The sequence below is a fragment of the Odontesthes bonariensis genome, chromosome 3 (assembly GCF_027942865.1).
Source record: "Odontesthes bonariensis isolate fOdoBon6 chromosome 3, fOdoBon6.hap1, whole genome shotgun sequence".
Classification (NCBI taxonomy): Eukaryota; Metazoa; Chordata; class Actinopteri; order Atheriniformes; family Atherinopsidae; genus Odontesthes; species Odontesthes bonariensis.
The window spans coordinates 41,915,908-41,937,117 of NC_134508.1; the positions used below are offsets into that span (position 1 = coordinate 41,915,908).

The following is a 21,210-nucleotide window of genomic DNA, read 5'->3' on the forward strand; positions in this document are numbered from 1 at the left end:
AACCCAAAAAAACCTAAGGATGCTGGCAATTTTCATGTGTAGGAATATGACACTGATCTCACCAAGCCAATGTGACCCAAAATGGCCGCACGCAGTGGTGCAGCGGCTTCTCGAGCTCCCGGGACTAAGCCTTATACAGTAATAACCGAACTGAGGGTCAATTCGGTTATTACTGGATCACCGAAGCTGAAATCCGCTCTCGGAAGACAGCGGGTGTACTTCACTGTTTATATTTTTGCTGCTGTTTATATCCTTCTTATTTTTATTTTTTTTCTCTTGTGTTATACATTTATTTATTAGGCTTATTAAACTGGGACCTGAGATCTAATTTTGTACTGTAAACATGTACATGTGAGCTGGTATGACAATAAGAATCCTTGAATCCTAAATTAAATGATTTTACAGATGCATGCGAAGGGATTTTGGATTTCAAAATAAGAGAGAGCAGACTTCCTATAAGCAGTATGCTTGAGGTTATTATGGTTAAAGGCAATATGTTATAAGTACTGCCCTTAACATGCGCCTTGACATTATAAACATTATCACATGATAAACTTAAACTTCAGATAAAACTGCAGTAACGAAGAAGAATTTTAAGAACAAGATTAATGAAGTACAAAACCCTGGGATTTTGCTGCTTTCCTAATGCTGAATACATCTGACCATACCTAACCCAACAAGCCACCCAGCTCCTGGTACAGTCTATGGTCATCTCCCGCCTTGACTACTGCAACGCTCTCCTAACTGCTCTCCCACCCTGTGCTGTGAGACCTCTGCAGATGGTCCAGAACGCGGCGGCGCGTCTGGTCTTCCATCAGCCAAAAAGAGCACACGTCACCCCTCTGTTCATTGAAATCCACTGGCTACCCTTAGCTGCCTGCATCAAATTCAAGTCACTGATGTTAGCCTACACTGGAAAAAATGCCCCTCCAAAAATAAGTAAAAAAACAACAAATACAAGAAGTTTTTGCTTGAAATAAGCAAAAAAATCTGCCAATGGAACTAGTGAAAATCGGCTTGTCAAGATTTCTCAAAAATAAGATGTGATATTTAGGACTTTTGAGTTAAAAGTGATCTTGAAATTAGCTTAAAAACCTCTTCAAATGAAAAAAAGAAAGCTTGTTACATATAAAATCCAACTCAAAACAATTTGTTTTCAAGACTTTTTCATTTAACAAGATATTCAAGATGTATTGTCTTCAAACAAGTCCCTATATCTGGCTGAAATGGTACTTGTTAGGCAGTTGTGTCTTATATTAAGTGTAACGAGATATTTGGACTAGAAATGAGACAAATATACTTGGTAAGACTTTTTTTCCAGTGTACAGAATGCTTAATGGAACGGCTGCCATCTACTTGAATGTAACTCTTGAAGAACCAGCTCTTCAGAGAGCATCTCCTATCCTAGCACTTACCCTGTACGTCCCTCTATGCATGCACTTTATCTTTATGTACGTCCCTCTATTCATGCACTTTATCTTTATGTACGTCCCTCTATGCCTGCACTTTATCTTTATGTACTTCCCTCATGCCTGCACTTTATCTTTATGTACGTCCCTCTATGCCTGCACTTTATCTCTACACTGTCACCCCTGTCACCTCTGACAGAGCCTGACTAGTGGTTTCCTTCTACGTAGCTCGTTGTTAGCTTTGATGTTAGCTGTAATGATATATCCTCATTTGGATAAAAGCGTCAGCTACATGCATAAACATGAACATAAACATAATCATAAACATTTGTATAAAGGCAATCTTTTTTCCATACAAAGTAGATGTTAATTCAAACTGTTTTTATTGTAAATATCTGGAGGGAACTAGCAGACTGGAGTGCTACTGTGATGTTCAGCCTGCAGAGACTCAAGGGAAATTCCTAAAAAAAGAAATCCAAAATAACTGCTGCAGCTAGACAATGTTCTTTTTTATTATTAAACGTGATCAAATAAGTCAGAAATATAGCTGTATTTTAATTTGCTTTTTGACTTAATGATGTGAACAATTAAGATCAAGGAAGTAAATAAGTTAGATCTTGCAATAAGCATGTTTCCAGTTATCTGTTGGTGTTTATCTCACCTTCCATCCAGGACACACCAGCCACAGTAGGGGTCGTGGGCCAGCAGACAGGAGTGGCAGTCAGGGTGCTGCTGGCATTCAGCCACTGACCTCTTCTGCAGCTGTAGCCAGGACAAAGCCTTCATGTTCATTCATGCAAATCATCTTCACTAAGCTCTAAAAATCTGATAAAGAATAATGGCCCACATTCCACAGTGCAACAATGCAAATTAAAAATATGGTCATTAGAACAACAAAGTAAACGGATGTGTGGAAGGGCATGGTGTGTCAAGAGAGCAGTATTGTAACTTTTATGGTTTGTTTTACCATGTTATAGGTCATGATAAAGAGGTGCTCTTCTTTCTGGTCCAGGATGAGTTCTGAGCTGATGGCTGCATTCTGTTGTATAGAGATCACAGAGTATTCCTCCACCTCGCTATTTGGCCCCAAGAACACCTGGGGAAAACATTCATTTGTACAAATATTATGGTCGTGTCATGTTTCAATTAACTCTTAATTAGATATACATCTTGAGGTTTGACAAATCATGTTCATCTCCTCAGAATCTTTTTCTATTAGGCCTCTATTTATGATGAGATCATGAATATAGTTATCTAAATCATTTTCCTTTGTTTTATTATTTTAGCCACTTTCACATATGGAGTGGAGTTCTGAAACATTTTGAAGATGGGTGGCAGTAAGCTATGGCATGTGTAAATGCAAATGTACGCAGTATTTACTCAAGACTTCTTGCACAGATTTTCACCCAGCCAACTCGTCAAATCTCCGGAAGATCAGCGGATAAGGCATTAAGATAGCAACAAATCTTCTGAAGCATATATTGGCTGTGTTTAAGTAAGAGCTGGCGAGAGCTGCTTCTTCATTCTCTCTGGTGGTGACCAGCAAACTGCTTTCCAGTTTACATAATATAGTAATTGTTTTTTTTTATTTGAGACCATTTTGTCATTAGAGCTGAGGGAGTGGTATTTTTAAACAATTGTTTAACACAGTGGTACCAGCAGGTGAACTTCCTTTAATTCTAAGGATTAACACTGCTAAAAAGAATACTATATTCCCAGTTTAAACCTTCAACAGAATAGGATTTTGGGACAAAATTGTGTTTGTGTGTTTGGAAAAATCATATTTTCAAACCTAAAAGCTTGTGGGATAAATTCACATGGTCAGAGTCAATAAATAATTAGACCACATTAAAGTCATTTAAGCTGTTAGATGTGCATAAGCTGCCGTAATGTGGGTTAATACATGAGGACAGCCTAAAAAGTTGTTCCACATCAGCCTTTAAATACTATTTTACAGCTGTGAAACATTGGTTGAATTCTAATTCACAGACGGAGCCCTGTGCAAACACAATATTTATCAATTAAGCAAGAATATAATATTTTTACACAGTTTTGTCAAAACAATATGTCGGAATGCCATTACAATTGACACTATGCATATCAACAATTCAAGAGCATTACTGGGTTATGTAAAACATACTGTTAGTGGATGGACACAGCTTAAAGTATCGCTATCAGCATGTTTTTTTTTTAAATATTTTTTTGGGGCTTTTTATGCCTTTATTATATATAGGACAGTGGAGAGAGACAGGAAGCAGGGGGCAGAGAGAGGGGGAATAACACGCAGCAAAGGGCCATCCAATTCGGGACTCGAACCGGGGCCAGCTGCAGCGAGGACTGTAGCCTCTGTACATGGGGCGTCTGCTGTACCCGCTACGCCACAGACCGCCCCGCTATCAGCATGTTTAAGCTAATGGAACAATTGGTGCTACAAAAAAACACAGACAGTAACAGCATACATGTTAACAACTTGAGAAAAATGTGATATTTGACTTCTTCTGAGGACACTGTCCACAGTCACTGCAGTAAGTGAGATGAGATAAAAAGTCTAAACCCACTTAATCCAATTCAGCGTTGCGGTGAAGTGCTGGAGCCTATCCCAAACCCTAGCTGGTCAAGGTGAATGGCCACCCTTTCCGAGTCTGATTCTGCCAGAGGTTTTTTCTGACTAATTTGGAATTTAATTAATTGGATTTGATTGGATTATGATTGTATGATAATGAATTGGATTCAAACTTTCTGGAGCTGAATTGTATCTTTGAAGTGCCTTGATATGACATTTGTTGTGATTTGCCCCAATATAAATAAAGCTAAACTGAACTTAATTGAACTGAATTGAATATTAAACCTTACTATTATCAATTTAAACAGAACCAAGCCAAAATGCATTCATGGTGTCACTTCACTGCTTCCATAGAAATTAAATGGGTAAGTAGCAGCCAGGTGCTGTTATGAATACATACCTCATTTATTAATCATCAGTAAGATTGAGCACCTCTATTAAAGCAAAAATTTGCACAGTCCATGATTTTACAGTTTACAATTTGCAAAAGGAAAACATTCAATACAGTTGCTAATCTTCTCAGGAGTGGAAGTCCCAGCATGTTCACCCCAAGCTGTGTTATGATCAGAGAAACTGCAAAAAACCCCAAATAGTTTCAAAGCACAGTAGGCAGCTGGGATAGGTTCCAGTTCTTCCGCAACCCTAATTAGGAGAAAGGATGAAGCGGGTATGGAATATAATTATAAATGTCATTAGACAGTACAATCAGACATAGACCGAGTGTTTGGAAGGTTGCCAGAAGAAAGCCTTTCTTTTTCCTTTTTTTTTTTTTATAAAAAAAAACATTGCAGCACAGCTTTGGTTTGCAGTTCACAAGAATTCCAGAATCTTTTCCTTTAAAATGACAAAACCAGAGTGGAGATGACAGGTGTCATGTTAGGCATGTCATGTTAATCCATGCACAGCATCTCAACACAAATACCTCATACCAAGTTAACTACAACTACTATACTACTATAACCAAGTTATAGTGGTGGAGGGTTGATGATTTGGGCTTGTTTTGCAGCCATAGAAACTGAACACCTTGCAGTCATGGGATCACTCATAAACTCTGCTGTACATAAAAGTAGTTCTAGAGTCAAATGTGAGACCATCTGTCTGACAGCTAAAGCTTGGTTGAAACTGGGTCATGCAACAATAATCCCAAGCACAGCAGCAAATCTAAACAGAAAGGCTGCAGAAGAAAACAATCACTTAAAATAATCAAGTCCAGATTTCAGCCCAATTGAAATGATGCAGTGGGACCTTAAAAGAGATTTGCATTAATGAATTTCCAAAACCTCACTGACCTGAAGCCATTTTGTGGGTCAGAATGATGTGAGAGACTCATAACATCAAACAGAAAACGATTACTTAAAGTTATTGGTGTTAAAGGTGGTTCAACAGGGTATAGAATCATGCGGTGGGACTTTTTAGCTTAGCTTTACCAGAGTGCCACTTTGCTCTGCCAAATTCCTGCCAGCCATTCATTGAGCTTGATCTGTCTTTATCTGTTGAGCCCGTCATGCTCATCTGTGAAATCCTGCTCAGGTCATGCATTCACAACTTCGAGTACACATGTGGAAAAAAACGTCATTGCTTTATTTAGTTCTCCTGCTGCAAAAAACAATTCACTGCACAGAGAAAAACACACTGTTTATGTGGAAAAAAACACTTGATAAATAGTACATGTCACAATAAGCTAAGCTGGTCTTATGCATCTCTTTTCACATTGAGGAGTGAGATCCTCTAGAATGGGGTGGGGCAACTTTTTCTTATCAAGGGCGATTTAAATTTTTAACATTATATAAAAGTAACAAGAAATTGCTGAATGCATACACTGTATATTACACTAACCTCTATTAATGTAATGGCTCAAAAAAAAAAGAAAAAAGAAGTCTGATGATAGTAATGATAATAGCACTTCTGCTCATTCCGTTTTCCAGGCTTTGATCGGCAAGCTTTCGGTGGAGAAGGGTTTTGGCAAGTTATAAGTTTTGAAAAGCACTGCTCAAAGCAGTATTTTGTTGCAATCTAGCTTTTAACAACTTGTTTTGCAACTCAGTGATTTAATCAGGTGGTTCTGCAATAAATGGCAAATTCATGTTCTGAAACCTCCCCCTAAAGGCCTGCAAGAGTCTATTACACTCGTCTGCAAAATCAATTGTCATAGAAGGCTGTATGTAAATTCACACGTGTGGCCCCTTTACTGTTACACTTAACACATCTTAAATTCAATTTCAAATTATTTCACATTTGTGAGCAGAGAGCTTAATGTTCAGGTCTGAGAGGTTCTTGTAATATCCACCATGAAGCTTGAATCATACAGCCACATGCTAATCCAGGACTGCATAAAAGAGAGAGAGAAAAAAAGAATCAACTGATTCAGGACATGTACTCAAACTCTAAGAAAATAATAATAATACAGTTATATTGATGAACAAAAACAGATACTTAAGACGAATGAATGAATGAACGCATACTATTGCACTGTTAGTTCAGAGTTGCCGTGTTGTTGTTATTGGGGGCTTTCTACACACGCATCCACTGGGATGACGTCATTGAGGCTCCGTGCTCTGAGGTCGGCTATCTTTCCACTGAGTTTGCTACTGTTAGTTTTGTGTAACATGGCAATTTGGAAATACGCAATAACGAACCATTTTACCAGAAGCAGTAGCAAATTCTGTGTAAAGATGCAGCTGCGGCCGCGCGTCGATACCCGTCTTTGAGGCAGGTAGACTTTTCGACTCGCATCATCCACTAGAACACAAACTGGCTGTCATGAGAACGCTACACCACCGGGCGGAGATTGTACCTACCAAGGCTGAGGGAAAACAAAAGGAACATCAGCACTCCAATAAAGCTCTTCAAACCTGTGGATACCCAAACTGGGCCTTTGTCAAATCAGCAAAGACAAATCAACCAAACCACACAGGTAGAGAAGCTAAGAACAGATGCAAACATACTGTAACTCCATATACTTAGAAGGATCTTCTCCAAACATGACATTCCAGTGCACCTCAAACCCAAGAACACCCTCAGGCAGAGACTGGTTCACCTAAAGGACAAAACACCCACACAAAAACTGAGTGGTGTCGTGACTCCAGTGCAGTGCAGCAAAGAGTGTGCGGCCCTCTATATAGGAGAGACCAAACGACAGCTCCACAAGCGCATGGCTTAGCATGGGAGAGCCAACTCTTCAGGTCAAGACTCAGCAGTTCGGCTACATCTCAAGGAAAATGGAAACTCTTTTTAAGACAGTAATGTACACATTCTGGACAGAAAAGACAGATGGTTTGAGAGAGTCAAGGAAGCAATCTATGTTAAACTGGAAAAAACATGTTTGAACAGAGGTGGTGGTATAAGGTATCCCCTTCCCAGCACCTACAATGCAGCATTGTCACTCCTCCCCAGGCAGTTTTACAATCATTCATACCTTGGATCCTAAGAACAAAACTCGCCCTTTCAGGCAGGTAGACATTTCAGAGGTGATGACTCTAAAGACATGCATATTAGTCAGGGGGTTTAGTGACACGTGACTGAAACGACCCTCCTTGCTTATGAGCTGATACTCTCCACCATCTAGTTAAGAACTGAAAAAGCCTTTCGGATGAGAGGTGAAACGTCTGCAAGATCCAAAAAGAAGTCCAGTTGCCCCTTATTCAAGCTTATATGATAAGAGGGGAAAATGTGGAAGTCTTCAGATAATTTTCTCAACTGGGTATCTTGTGATTATGCTTTCAGGTCAAATAGTTTTAAACATGTTTATTCTCAAAACAGAAACAGCTGATTGTTCACATTACCAGTCATGTGAGTAACATGTTTGCTAAGTCAGGGCTGATTCATAATGAGCATTTAAAATCTCTTACAAACACCAGATTCTCTTTAAAAAATCTCAATCCAGAGTAAAAAAAATTTATTAAAAAAAGGGGAAGTTTTGTCAGTGCTGATGTTCCCATCAACCTATTTTAATGTGCAGCATTAAAGATTGATAGAAACTACTGATATTGTCTGCTGATCAATGCAAAACTCAGAACAAGCTCATCTGTTTACATGTCTGCCTCTCAGCAATAGCACAGCACAACAAAAGCTTGGTGTTCTGTCAGACAGACAAAATATTGTACAGCTTTAGCATTAACTGGTTCCTTGTATATCAGAATATATGTTAATAGACACCACTGTATAATTTCTGCTTGTGCAGAGGGCTCCTAACACAGGCCACCATTGAGAAAAATGACACAGAGACCAGACTACTAACAGGAAAACGCTGATCTGTAAAATTCTAATATCGAGGGACCGCCCAGCTATCTCCCTAGTCCACTGACCTCCATGCTAAAGTTTCTAATAAACAAATTAAAATAAATATATTATCTGCACTTTGTTTCAGCCACGGCTGTTTTTAAAGGGCTTTATAAATAAAGTTGAGTTGAGAATCTGTGATAAACAAGCCCAATACCATATGTTATACGTATCTCACCCACAAAGAAAAGTAATCCACTTTACATTTTCTTAATTTTGAATTCATAACAACGTATTCCCTGTCAACTTGTATGTGACAGAGCTTCTACCTGGCCTCAGTCTGAACCCACAGAAACCCCTGTAACTCCAGGAACTCCTACATTCACAGCACCTTTGATATCAGATTGAGTGAGTTAAGCATATATATATAATGGACCTCACATGATCAGATTTTTAAGCCAAATACATATGGTCTGTTCAAGGTGACATCAGGACTAGGTCAAATTGACCAATCATATAAATCATATAATATCTCAGTAGTCTAAACTGGATTAAAATACACGATCAATATACGTATGTATCTATTTTTGTCAGGATCCCAGTGTGTCTCCCTCTTGTGCATGTGTCTTGTCTAACCATTGTTGACCGCTTCTCTAAAGCAGCACATTTTATTGCCGTCCCCAAGCTACCCACTGCCAAAGAGACAGCCGAATTACTTACCACCCATGTTGTTCATTCCATGGTATTCCAGCCGACATCGTCTCTGACCGTGGACCCCAGTTCACGCAGGTATGGTAAGCTTTCTGTCATGGCCTAGGTGCCTCAAGTAGGTGCCTCTTTGAGGTGGGACAAGTGAGGACACATCCAGAAAAGGTGAGAGCAGTGGCGGAATGGCCAGTCCCGGAGAACAGGAAGCAGTTGCAAAGGTTCCTGGGTTTTGCAAACTTTTACCGGCGATTCATCCGGAATTTCAGCCGTGTCGTTGCTGATCAAGTCCGACACTACTAAACAGTTCATTGTGGAGGTGGATGCTTCCTATGTAGGTGTTGGGGCTGTGCTTTCCCAGACACGAGAATAAACTCCACCCCTGTGCCTTCTTCTCTCGCTGGTTGACCTCTGCCGAGAAAAATTATGTGGGGAAGCTGCTAGCGGTTAAGATGGCACTTGAGGAGTGGAGTCACTAGCTGGAGGGATCTGAGCTGCCATTTGTGGTCTGGACAGACCATAAAAATCTGTCAGCTAAGCGCCTCAATTCTCGGCAGGCTCGTTGGGCCCTCTTCTTTAGTCGGTTCAACTTCACACTGACATACCAACCTGGTTCCCGCAACTTGAAGCCAGATGCCCTCTCTCGGCAGTTCACTGTAGAAGAGGCTTCCACTGAGCCTGTAACTATCCTACCTGCCGGAAAGGTGGTGGCTCCAAAAACGTGTGAGATCGAATCTCAAATCCAAGAGGCACAACAAACTCAGTCAGATCCTGGTGGAGGTCCCCCTAATCGGCTGTTTGTCCCAGATTCCGTTCGTTCCCCCGTTCTTCAGTGGGTACATGCGAGTAAATTCTCTTGCCATCCAGGAGTCAATCGTACCTTATCCCTCCTCAAACGACACTTCTGGTGGCCTACTATGAATAAGGATACCAGATCCTATGTGCAAGCCTATTCTTACTGTGCCCGTGGTAAGGCTCTCCATTCACCCCCTGCCGGTCTGCTCCGTCCTCTCCCTGTTCCTGGTCGCCCATGGTCCCACATAGCTGTCGACTTTGTCACCGGCCTCTCAGAGTCTCAAGGTAATGTGGCTATACTAACCATTGTTGACCGCTTCTCTAAAGCAGCACATTTTATTTCCGTCCCCAAGCTACCCACTCCCAAAGAGACAGCCAAATTACTTACCACCCATGTTGTTCATTCCATGGTATTCCAGCCGACATCGTCTCCGACCGTGGACCCCAGTTCACATCGCAGGTATGGCAAGCTTTCTGTCATGGCCTAGGTGCCTCAAGTAGTTTGACTTCTGGTTATCACCCTCAGACTAATGGACACACCAAACGGGCTAACCAGGATCTAGAAGCCTCTCTCCGCTGTGTTACTGCCTCCAATCCTTCAGCTTGGAGCTCCCTCCTCTTATGGGTTGAATATGCCCATAATTCTCTGGTCAGCTCTGCCACAGGTTTGTCACTTTTCGAGGCTTCACTTGGTTACCAACCGCCTTCGTTTCCCTCTCAGGAAGAGGAATTGTCAGTCCCCTCAGTCCAGCACCGCCTTCGCCATTGCTATAACATCTGGAACAGAACCCGGACCATCCTCCTCCAATCCTCTGCTAAGACCAAACTGGCAGCTGACAAACACCGGGTCCCAGCCCCTCAATATGTTACCTGGGTCTTTTCAAGATCATCAAGATAATTAATCCATCTGCTGTCCGTCTCAAACTTCCCAAGTCCATTCGCATCCAGCCCACCTTCCATGTGTCTCAGTTAAAGCCTGTCCACTGCAGCGACCTTTGCCCTCCAACCGATCCCCCTCCTCCCCCCCAGATTATTGATGACCATCCTGCTTTTACAGTGCGCAGGCTCCTGGATGTGCGCCGCAGGTACAGGGGCCTGCAATATTTAGTGGACTGGGAGGGATATGGGGCAGAGGAGCGGTCTTGGATTTCTCGGTTTCTCATCCTGGACCCTGTGATAGTAAGACAGTTCCATGAAGCCAACCCTACCAAGCCTAGGGGTCGCCAGGAGGCTCCCCATTAAGGGGGGGGGGGGGTTACTGTCAGGATCCCAGTGTGTCTCCCTCTTGTGGATGTGTCTTGTCTGTCTGTAGGGGAGCTGGGAGGAGTTGGAGCCACTCACACCTGTAGTCCATCAACCATCTAGTACTCAAGATAAAAGACTGGCTCACTCCTCCACTTGTTGCCAGATCGTCAGCGTCCTTGTGCGTATTGTACGTCTAGCTCCTGTACCTCAAAAATACTAAACTCTGTTTTTTGCTCTGCTCAGCTCAGTTCTGCGGCTTCAGGAACCATCTTCGCCTCACCTGAAGACACTAAGCTCTGTTCTGCCCTTGAATGTGCATGTGGATGTAGCCCATAACAAGCAAGCTAAAGAGCTCACTGCTGTCCTTGAAATGTTTGGTCTAACTCAGCATGTGACTGAGCCCACCCACAGCCGAGGGCACACTCTAGATGTGCTCATTTCAAGGGGTGTTGTTATTTCAAACGTGGATGTCGTCGATGTTGCTTTATCTGATCATTTCTGTGTTTTCTTCAACCTTTCTGTTATACCCAAATCAGCAGCTGGGTCTGCAGTTGTTCGGGGAATACTCATAAATATTTTATCTGCACTCTTCACTTTTAAATTAATTAATTAATGATTATTTTTAATGGGTTTTTTATTTTATTAATGATTTTATTGCCTTCTTGTGATTTTATGTAGCTGTAAAGCACTTTGAATTACCTTGTGTACAAATTGTGCTCTATAAATAAAATTGCCTTGCCCTACTCAGCTCTGTTCTGCTTTGTGGATTCAAGCACCATCTTCGCCTCGTACCCTCTGGAAAATATCATAACAGCCCTGGAACTTGAAATACCCTTTTTACCTCCTGCTGGCAGTCCCTTTGTTCCTGCTCCCCCTGCTATCGTGTGGACAAAATAAATTTAACTTTTTCCCATTCACCTACATCTCGAGTCAGTTTGTCTGCATCGTGGGTCCAATTTAGTGCCTGAACAAGACAATTTTGCAATCATAAAGTATCAGTAAATACTTATAAGTAATCAGTAAAGTTATTTGTATAAACAGATAAAAGACAAACAAAGAAATTGTTTAAAAACCAAAGGCAAATATTTAACCTATCAAATAGTTTGAATATCAAGTTTCAAAGTTTTAATTTATAAAGTGAACAGTTTTAGGTTTTTCAGAAAAAACAATGCCTAGTCAACAAAACATTTGGACTGAAAGGGTCTTGGATTTCCAACTGCAATGTCATATGACGTGCATGTTGACCATGCATATTAATTAGGCTGAGCCTTAATTTCACATATATTAATTGTAAAATGATCATTCAGAAATTTAGTATGCTCATGGGGCATGTCTCTGGATTTCTCACTCTGAACTCTTTAAAAACAGTATTGCAAGCAAATTTTAAGTTGGCATCAGTAAGATAAATTTAAGATGGTGTTTGCAATTCACCTGGTTAAATTGCAGAGATGTTCAGATGTAGGTGGGGCTGTGCTAAGTGTGAATTTATAATATTAACAAAGAAATATTTTACTTTAAAAGAAGGAATGTTGTGCTGTCAATAATTGTAAATAGGACTGTCCCAAATTTTACAAACACCTCATTGCATTGATCAGTTTAATTCAGCACCAAAAAAAAACCAACAGTATAGGAAGCTGGGCTAAATAAATGAGAAGGATACTGTATCTGTTATGACAAACAAGGGTGAGACAGAGGCAAAAAAAAAATATGAAAGGGAACAGCCAGCATGGCATAAATTTCCATTGTTATGCTGATGATACTCAGCTGTACTTATCTATGAAACCAGATTAAAATCAATAGATTGGTCAGACTACAAGCATGTCTTAAAGACCTGGATGACTCAGAACTGTCTGCTTCTAAATTCAGACAAAACTGAAGTCGCTATCTTTGGACCTGAGCGATTCAGGGAGAAATAGTCTTGCTATATAGTTACTCTAGATGGCATTTCCTTGGCTTCTTGTACTACAGTGAGTAACCTTGGAGTTATTTTTTAACCAGAATTTATCATTTGATGCACATACAAAACAGGTTTCTAGGACTGCCTTCTTTCACCTTTGTAATATTGGCAAAATCAGGAACATAAAAAAAACTGGTCTGTGTTACTTTAAGATTGGACTACTAGTTCTTTATTATTGGACTGTACCACAAATTTCTCTGAAAAGCTTTCAGCAGTTCTGATTAGATCTAACAGGAGAGATCATATTTCTCTAGTTTTAGCTTCTCTTCATTGGCTCCCTGTTAAATTCAGAATATAACTTAAATTTCTTCTCCTCACATATAAAGCTCTTAATGACCAAGATCCATCATATTTTAAAGATCTCATTGTTAGATATTTTCCCCACAGAGCACTTGGCTCTCAAACTGCAGGTTTCCTTGTGGTTCCCAGAGTTTCTAAAAGTACAATGGGAGGCAGAGCCTTCAGTTATCAGTTATCACGCCCCTCTCTTCAAATCAAATCAAATCAAATTTATTTGTATAGCACATTTCATGTACGAACAGTTCAAAGTGCTTCACATAAAATAAAAGGATTGCAGCAGGGAGTGGAAGAAGCATTAAAAATACATAAAATAATATAAAGAGAAACAAATAAAATCATTTAAATGAATTTAAAATCAGGCAACAGTCTAGATAAGTTAAAAGATATTTCATGCATAGACACATGAGAAAAGAAATATTTTTAACCTGGATTTAAAAATGTCTACATTTGGTGAAAGTTTAATTTCCACTGGCAGTTTGTTCCACTTATTTGCAGCATAATAGCTAAATGCTGCTTCTCCATGTTTAGTCTGGACTCTGGACTGGACCAGCTGGCCTGAGTCCTTGGATCTAAGAGCTCTGCTAGGTTTATATTCTCTGAACATATCACAGATGTATTTTGGGCCTAAACCATTCTAGGATTTGTAAACCATCAGCAGGCTTTTAAAATCTATTCTGTGACTGACTGGAAGCCAGTGTAAAGATTTTAAAACTGGTGTGATGTGTTCAGATCTCTTAGTCCGGGTTAAAACTCTAGCAGCAGCGTTCTGGATGAGCTGCAGATGTTTAATGCTCTTTTTGGGAAGTCCAGTTAAAAGAGCGTTACAGTAATCGAGTCTACTGGAGATGAATGCATGGATGAGTTTCTCCTGGTCTTTTTGGGAGAGGAAACCTTTAATTCTGTTGATGTTTCTGAGGTGGTAAAAAGCTGCCTTGGTGACAGCTTTGATGTGGCTGCTGAAAGTCAGATCTGAGTCTATCAACACTCCGAGGTTACCAACTTGGTCAGTGATTGTAAGGTCCCGAGTCTCAAGATATTTACCAACGCTGACCCTCTTCTCTTTGCTACCAAACAGAATGATCTCAGTTTTGTCTTCATTTAATTGTAGAAAATTATCTTTCATCCAGGTGTTTACTTCCTCCAGACACTGACACAGTACGTCTGCTGGGCTGCAGTCGTCCGGTGACAGAGACACATAAAGTTGTGTATCGTCTGCATAACTGTGATAATTGATGTTAAAATTCTGCAATATCTGACCCAAAGGGAGCATATACAAGTTAAACAGAAGAGGTCCAAGAATTGACCCCTGGGGGACTCCACAAGTCATGGCCACTCGCTCAGATTCATAGCTGCCAATAGTAACAAAATAACTCCGGCCTTCTAAGTAGGACCTGAACCAGTTAAGGACCGCTCCAGAAAGTCCAACCCTGTTTTCCAGCCTGTGCAACAGGATTCTGTGATCTACAGTATCAAACGCAGCGCTGAGGTCCAACAGAACTAGGACTGAAACATTACCAGAATCAGTATTCAACCTAATGTCGTTTAACACTTTGACCAGAGCTGTTTCAGTGCTGTGATGACGTCTGAAGCCTGATTGAAACTTATCAAGACTTCCACTTTCATTCAGAAAGTCGTTGAGCTGGTTAAATACAACTTTCTCAATAATCTTGGATATAAAAGAGAGATTAGAGACAGGTCTGTAGTTGTTCATCATAGAGGCATCTAGAGTTCTCTTCTTTAGGAGGGGCTCAATGGCAGCTGTCTTTAGTGACTTGGGAAAAATGCCTGATGCCAGTGAGCTGTTAACTATTCGTAGGAGATCACTTTCTACTAAGGTAAAAACAGTTTTTAAAAAGTCGGATGGTATCTCTTGTGGAACCAGCTGCCAGTATATGTCTGGGATACCCTCTCTAACTTTAAGATTAGGCTTAAACCTTTTTGATAAAGCTTATAGTTAGGGATAGCTCAGGTGATCCTGAAACATCCCATAGTTAAGCTGCTATAGGCCTAGACTGCTGGGGGGCCACTTATGTCTCATCTCTCCCACTTTGCTCTCTTTTTTACCCATTTAATTTCTCATATGACATTATGTACATTTGGCATTATTGTTGTCTAACTTGTGTTTCTCTTTCTTAACAGGTATTCTTTGAATGGTGTTATGATGCTTGTTGACCCCTCTTTTCGGTCTTCTCAAACCCCAGCTGGTCGAGGCAGATGGCCACCCTTCCTGAGTCTGGTTCTGCCAGAGGTTTCTTCCTGTTAAAAGGGAGTCGTTTCTCTCCACAGTCGCCTCATGCATGATCAAGATGGGAGATTGGACCAAAGAGAAGTTTCGGTGCAATCTGTTAGTTTCATTAGTTAGGAACTTGTCTTTAAATTGGCTCTGTATGAATTGGACTGTTATTGAATTTAATAAAATTGGATTTGATTGGATTATGATTACAAGGAATTTGACTGTAATTGGCTTGAATTGGACTGTATTATTGAAATGACATTTGTTGTGATTTGGCACTATATAAATAAAACTGAATTGAATTGAAAACGCTTTGTGTACAGTTGGTACGAATGATATTATTAGAGGAGACACTTCTAATACTTCCGTAGGAAGTCAACAGTAAAATTTAGATGTGCACCAGATATTCCTGGCTGATCTCTGAGTCTTACCTACTAATTTTCTTTTAAAATAACTTGCATTGTCATTGTAAAACACTTGTATGTATGTTTTATGTATTATAATTAACTCTCCAGAACTGCACTAGGTTATAGGACCTATCGCAAATGAAGTGCTTCAGATTACTAGATACTGTTTTTTTGAGCCAGTGCCAATGTTGCGACTATTTTATTCCTCAATTGACCGACAAAAGAATAGACAGGAGAAAGTATTTGGTGGAGAATAGAGAGAAAGGCTTAAACTTTATATCTGCTCCATATATTTTATACTCATAGCAAACATCCAATACACAATCATCTAATCATAGCAAAACTTAAAATGAACTGCTGCATTTGATACAGTGGACCATGACATCCTGACTAATCGCTTGGAGCAGTGGGTGGGCATCAGGGGCTCGGCGCTGGAATGGTTCAGGTCCTATTTGTCGCATCGGACATTCTGTGTCAGCCTTGGTGACTCCGTATCTTCCACTGCTCCTCTCCCATGTGGGGTTCCACAGAGTTCAGTGCTAGGCCCTCTTTTATTTTCTTTGTATCTTCTCCCACTTGGTTCCATTCTCAGGAAGCACGGCATTTTATTCCACTGTTATGCTGATGACAGCCAGATTTATGTACCGCTTAAAAAGGCTGATTCTTTCTCCCCCAAGACACTGTTGAACTGTTTAGAGGATGTCAAGGCCTGGATGGCTCTAAACTTTTTAAATTTGAATGAAAAAAAGACTGAAATAATGGTTTTTGGTGGCACCTCTGTGACCCCCTCAGTCGATTTGGGTTTCTTGGCACAGTATGCCAAACCCATACTCAATGATCTGGGGTAAAAGTAGACTTGGATCTGAAGTTCGACAGCCAGATTAAAGCTGTGGTGAAAGCAAGTTTTTTCCAGTTAAGGCAGTTAGCAAAAATAAAACCTTTTCTCCAGAGACAGCACCTTGAAGCTGTAATTCACGCCTTTGTGACCACACGGCTGGATTACTGCAACGCACTATATATGGGGGTTAGTGGGTCCTCCATCGCACGTCTCCAAATTGTACAAAACGCAGCTGCACGTCTTTTAACTGGCACAAGAAAGTTTGAGCACATTTCACCGATTTTAGCCTCACTCCACTGGCTACCTGTCCATTTTAGAATATATTTTAAAATTATTTTATTTGCTTTTAAATCCCTAAATGGTCTTGCCCCAGTGTACATCTCTGAACTCCTGCACCCCTACACACCCAGCCAATCCCTCAGGTCAGCTGACCAGCTGCTCCTGAGGGTTCCCAAAACCAGGCTGAAGCTCAGAGGGGACCGAGCATTCTTGGTTGCAGCTCCCAAATTGTGGAATGAACTGCCACTGCACATTAGACAGGCCTCCTCACTGTCTAATTTTAAAACTCTTCTTAAAACGCACCTCTTTTCCTTGGCTTTTAATACTACGTAGGCTGTTGATTTTATGTTCACAGATATTTTATTTGGGGTGGGGTGGACAGTCTATTTATTTATTATGTTTTATTGTATTTATTTTTGTACAGCACTTTGGAAACCTTTGTGTTTATTTAAACTGTGCTTTATAAATAAAGTGGATTGGATTGGATGATCCAAAGCATTTAGCAAATCCGATTATTGCTTCAGATTTGTAGCACGAACATCACGATCTCCATCTGAAAATTCACAACCACAGTGTACATACCCTAAAATCCACAACAGCCTGTTACCTTGTGCAGATTGCCTTTGGAATCTCCCAGGAAAGCAATGGTGTGTCCGGCCTTTACACTGACAGCCACAGCTGTGAGACGGGCAGATGGGCTGTCCAATATGGTCTCCACTTCCACACCAATTCGACTGGCCATTGGGCTGGGAGTGTGGTCAGAGCCACAAGGATAGGCATCTAGGGTATTCTAAAGATGGAGATTGAGTAGATAAAAGTAAGTGTACAATTACAACAATCACTTAAAGTAAAATAAACTCTAGATCCAGACTGATATATGACCTACATTAAAATCACATGTAACTGGATTATTTGTTTGGTTTTCAAAGGAAGCCCCTCCAGTAACTTATCATACATTTTTCAGCAAGTAAGCCAGTACCCAAAATTATAAGAGAGGAGTTCACGGTTACTCTTGGCAGGGGAAGAGACTGTGGTTTGGGAACAAAAATAAAACTGGATTCGAATAACTTAAAAGCTTACATAAGGTTTGTTCATACCTCCATGGTTTGACAGAAGTTTTGCTCTGGTGGCGATGCTGAGAAGTTACACTGCTACAATATGATGGTCATGGATAGCTTCAAAAGCATGGCACCAAATTTGACAAATCAACACTTTCACAGTCATTAATAGTAAAAAAGTTACCTCTTTTAAAAGGGAGTGAACAACATTTTTTTTTTTAAATGGAACAACAAATATAAGGACTGTGTAGATTAATGTAGAGTATGTTAACTTTTATTCTTGCAAGCAGCATATCTTTTTTTTTTTTAAGCAACACTTAACATACAATTACAAACACTGATTCAAGGGAGTGGAGCGCTATAATTTAGTGAGAGCAGAAAAAGGAAATCCCACTATAATAAAAATAAAACAAACTTGAAAAAGCTGTTCCTGCGAAACAGCAGTGAGAATTCTGATGAAGTTGAATGCGAATAGCTGACCATGCTAAAAAAGTGGAAAAACTTTCAATTGCTGAAAAAAAGTTGCTGAAGTCTTGGTTAAAGGAATTTGAAGTTGAAATGACAATAGTGGAATGATTTAAACCTATTGGAAAAAACTGTAGAAGTCTTAGTTGAAGAGCTTGAAAGGTTAAAAACAACAGAAGGATTTAAAGGAGAATGAAAATAAGTGAAAAGTCTTGAAATTTTGCTGAGTCATTCTAAAAGAGTAAAATTGAATGTATATGCCAGCTTAATTGGAACCTAAAATTATCAGATAAATATGACTTAAACCAGCCTAATGCAGTTCCTTTAATCCCAATAACATGTTCAAGTCTGTGTAATAAGATACTGTGATCGACCGTATCAAATGCAGCACTGAGATCCAACAGGACAAGCACAGACACAAGTCCGCTATCAGAGGCTAAGAGGAGATCATTGGTAACTTTCAGCAGTGCTGTTTCTGTGCTATGATGCACTCTGAATCCTGACTGAAACTCTTCAAACAGATTATTTCTGTGTAAGTGATCACAAAGCTGAGCTGCAACTATTTTTTCAAGAACTTTAGACATAAAAGGAAGATTGGATATAGGTCTATAATGAACCAGCACCTCTGAATCAAGAGTAGGTTTTTTAAGTAAAGGTTTAATTACAGCAACCTTAAAAGGCTGAGGTACATCTACTGTCAACAAAGACAGATTGATCAAATCCAATACGGAAGTGTCAATTAATGGGAAAATCTCCTTGAACAGTCTGGTTGGGATTGGGTCTAAAACACAAGTTGATGGTTTAGAAGAGACTATTGCTGTCGTTAGTTCAGAGAGATCAACTGGGCAGAAGCCGTCTAAATACAAATCAGGTTCTAAAGATACTTCTAAAGCTGCTGTACTTGATGATACATCACTGATAATAGTGGGAAGGACTCCATCAATCTTCTCTCTAATAGAAACAATTTTATTGTTAAAGAAGCTCATGAAATCATCACTGCTGAGAGTTAAAGGAATAACTGGCTCAGCAGAGCTCGGACTCTTAGTCAGACTGGCTACAGTGCTGAAAAGAAACCTGGGATTGTTCTTATTCTCTTCTATCAATGATGAATAATAAGCAGTTCTAGCTTTACGAAGGGCTTTCTTATACGTTATTAAACTATCTTTCCAGACTAACTGAGACTCTTCTAAATTAGAGGAACGCCACTGTCTCTCCAGCTTTCTTGCAGTCTGCTTTAAAGCACGCAGGGAACACTGTTAACTGTTCACTCTCAATGCCATAAGTCAGAACAAGATCAAGGGTGTGATTAAGGCAGTGAGTCGGTCTGTGTACACTCTGAGAAAATCCAATAGAGTCTAATATAGAATTAAAGTTCATATTCAGGCTGTCATTTTCAACATCTACATGAATATTAAAGTCACCCACAACAATGACTTTATCTGTACTCAGCACTAACTGGGATAAAAACTCTGAGAATTCAGACAGAAACTCAGAATAAGGGCCAGGTGGACGATACACAACAACAAACACAAGAGGTTTCTGTGATTTCCACTTTGCGTGGGAAAAAATGAGAATCAGAGATTCAAAAGAGCTCAAACTAATCTTGGGTCTGGGTCTGATTGCCGACTTTTGCCTACCGATGTGGAACACACTTATTGTCGCTTTGGATAAAAGCGTCTGCAAAATGACCGTCATGTAATGTAATTCAGGTGATTCATACTATATCTTTTGGTATTTCTAACTTTTCTACTTTTTAAAATATTAAACTTCTATTCTTCTTGGTTTTTATTTATAGAATTTCTGCTATGAGCCTTGAAGCGAGAGAAAGTGTTCAAATTCTCTCACTAACTCCAATGGAACATTGATCTGACAATAGACAGGTTCAAGTGTGTTCAACTCGCTCCCGTTTCAACATCTTTCACTTCATTGAAATAAAAACTACATTACCGTGTTCCTCTAACCCTTCTGGCATTCAGGGTCTTCAAATTATTCTTGTTGGTTTGATTTTGTTTGAGGATGTTATGACTGACTATGTCTATGAATGTTTATATTTCACTTGCAAAAATCCTTTTAAAATATTGTGGGAAAAATAAAAGAAGACATTTTGTCAGCAGGCCTGGGAATCAAGAAAGGCCACTTTGAGGTATAAAAAGGGTGTAACCACTAACTTAATATAAATTAAAGTGCTGATGAACTTGATTTATTTTTACATAAAAAAATGCTTTGTAAATTACCAAAAGGTGTTTTAAAATATCTAAATGAAATATTACTGTAATTGTATTACTGTATTTTATTTAAATACACAACACAAGAAAACAGAAACGCTTATTTTGTTCAAGCTCGACAGCATTCAAATGTGCTGAGTACTGAGTGTTCGCAAGATAGTTTTCTGAATGAGAAAACACTGGTGAATGCCACAATCTTCTTAAAAAGTGCGTAAGTAGAACTTAAGAACAAATTTGTTCTAAAGAACTGTTGATGAATCAGGCCCATTCTTACTGACCTATTTCAAGATTACAAGAGACATATTTTTATGCCTCATTTTTAATATTACCGTACAGTATACATTCAACAGTGATATAAAAACATTCACAGAGAAAGATATGCGTTCTGGTAAGAGCTGAGCTTTAAAATCCTAGTACATCACTCAGTTAAAATCAAGAATAAAAGCAAATCTATGGTGACCCAGAAGGGTCAAGGCAATACAAAAGAGGCAACACGAATGCAAAAGTCACAAC

At 39.8% G+C, this 21,210-nt stretch overlaps 1 protein-coding gene across 1 annotated transcript in view; it reads right to left on the minus strand.

Moving 5' to 3' along the window:
• plxnb1b (plexin b1b) overlaps positions 1-21,210 on the minus strand; it is a 151,483-nt gene that overhangs the window by 64,870 nt on the left and 65,403 nt on the right. The window contains exons 4-6 of the mRNA XM_075461853.1: positions 17,557-17,739; positions 2,377-2,505; positions 2,071-2,171 (exon numbers count right to left, since the gene is read on the minus strand). Of these exons, the coding sequence (XP_075317968.1) occupies positions 2,071-2,171; positions 2,377-2,505; positions 17,557-17,739 (413 nt within the window). The remainder of the gene's footprint in view (positions 1-2,070; positions 2,172-2,376; positions 2,506-17,556; positions 17,740-21,210) is intronic.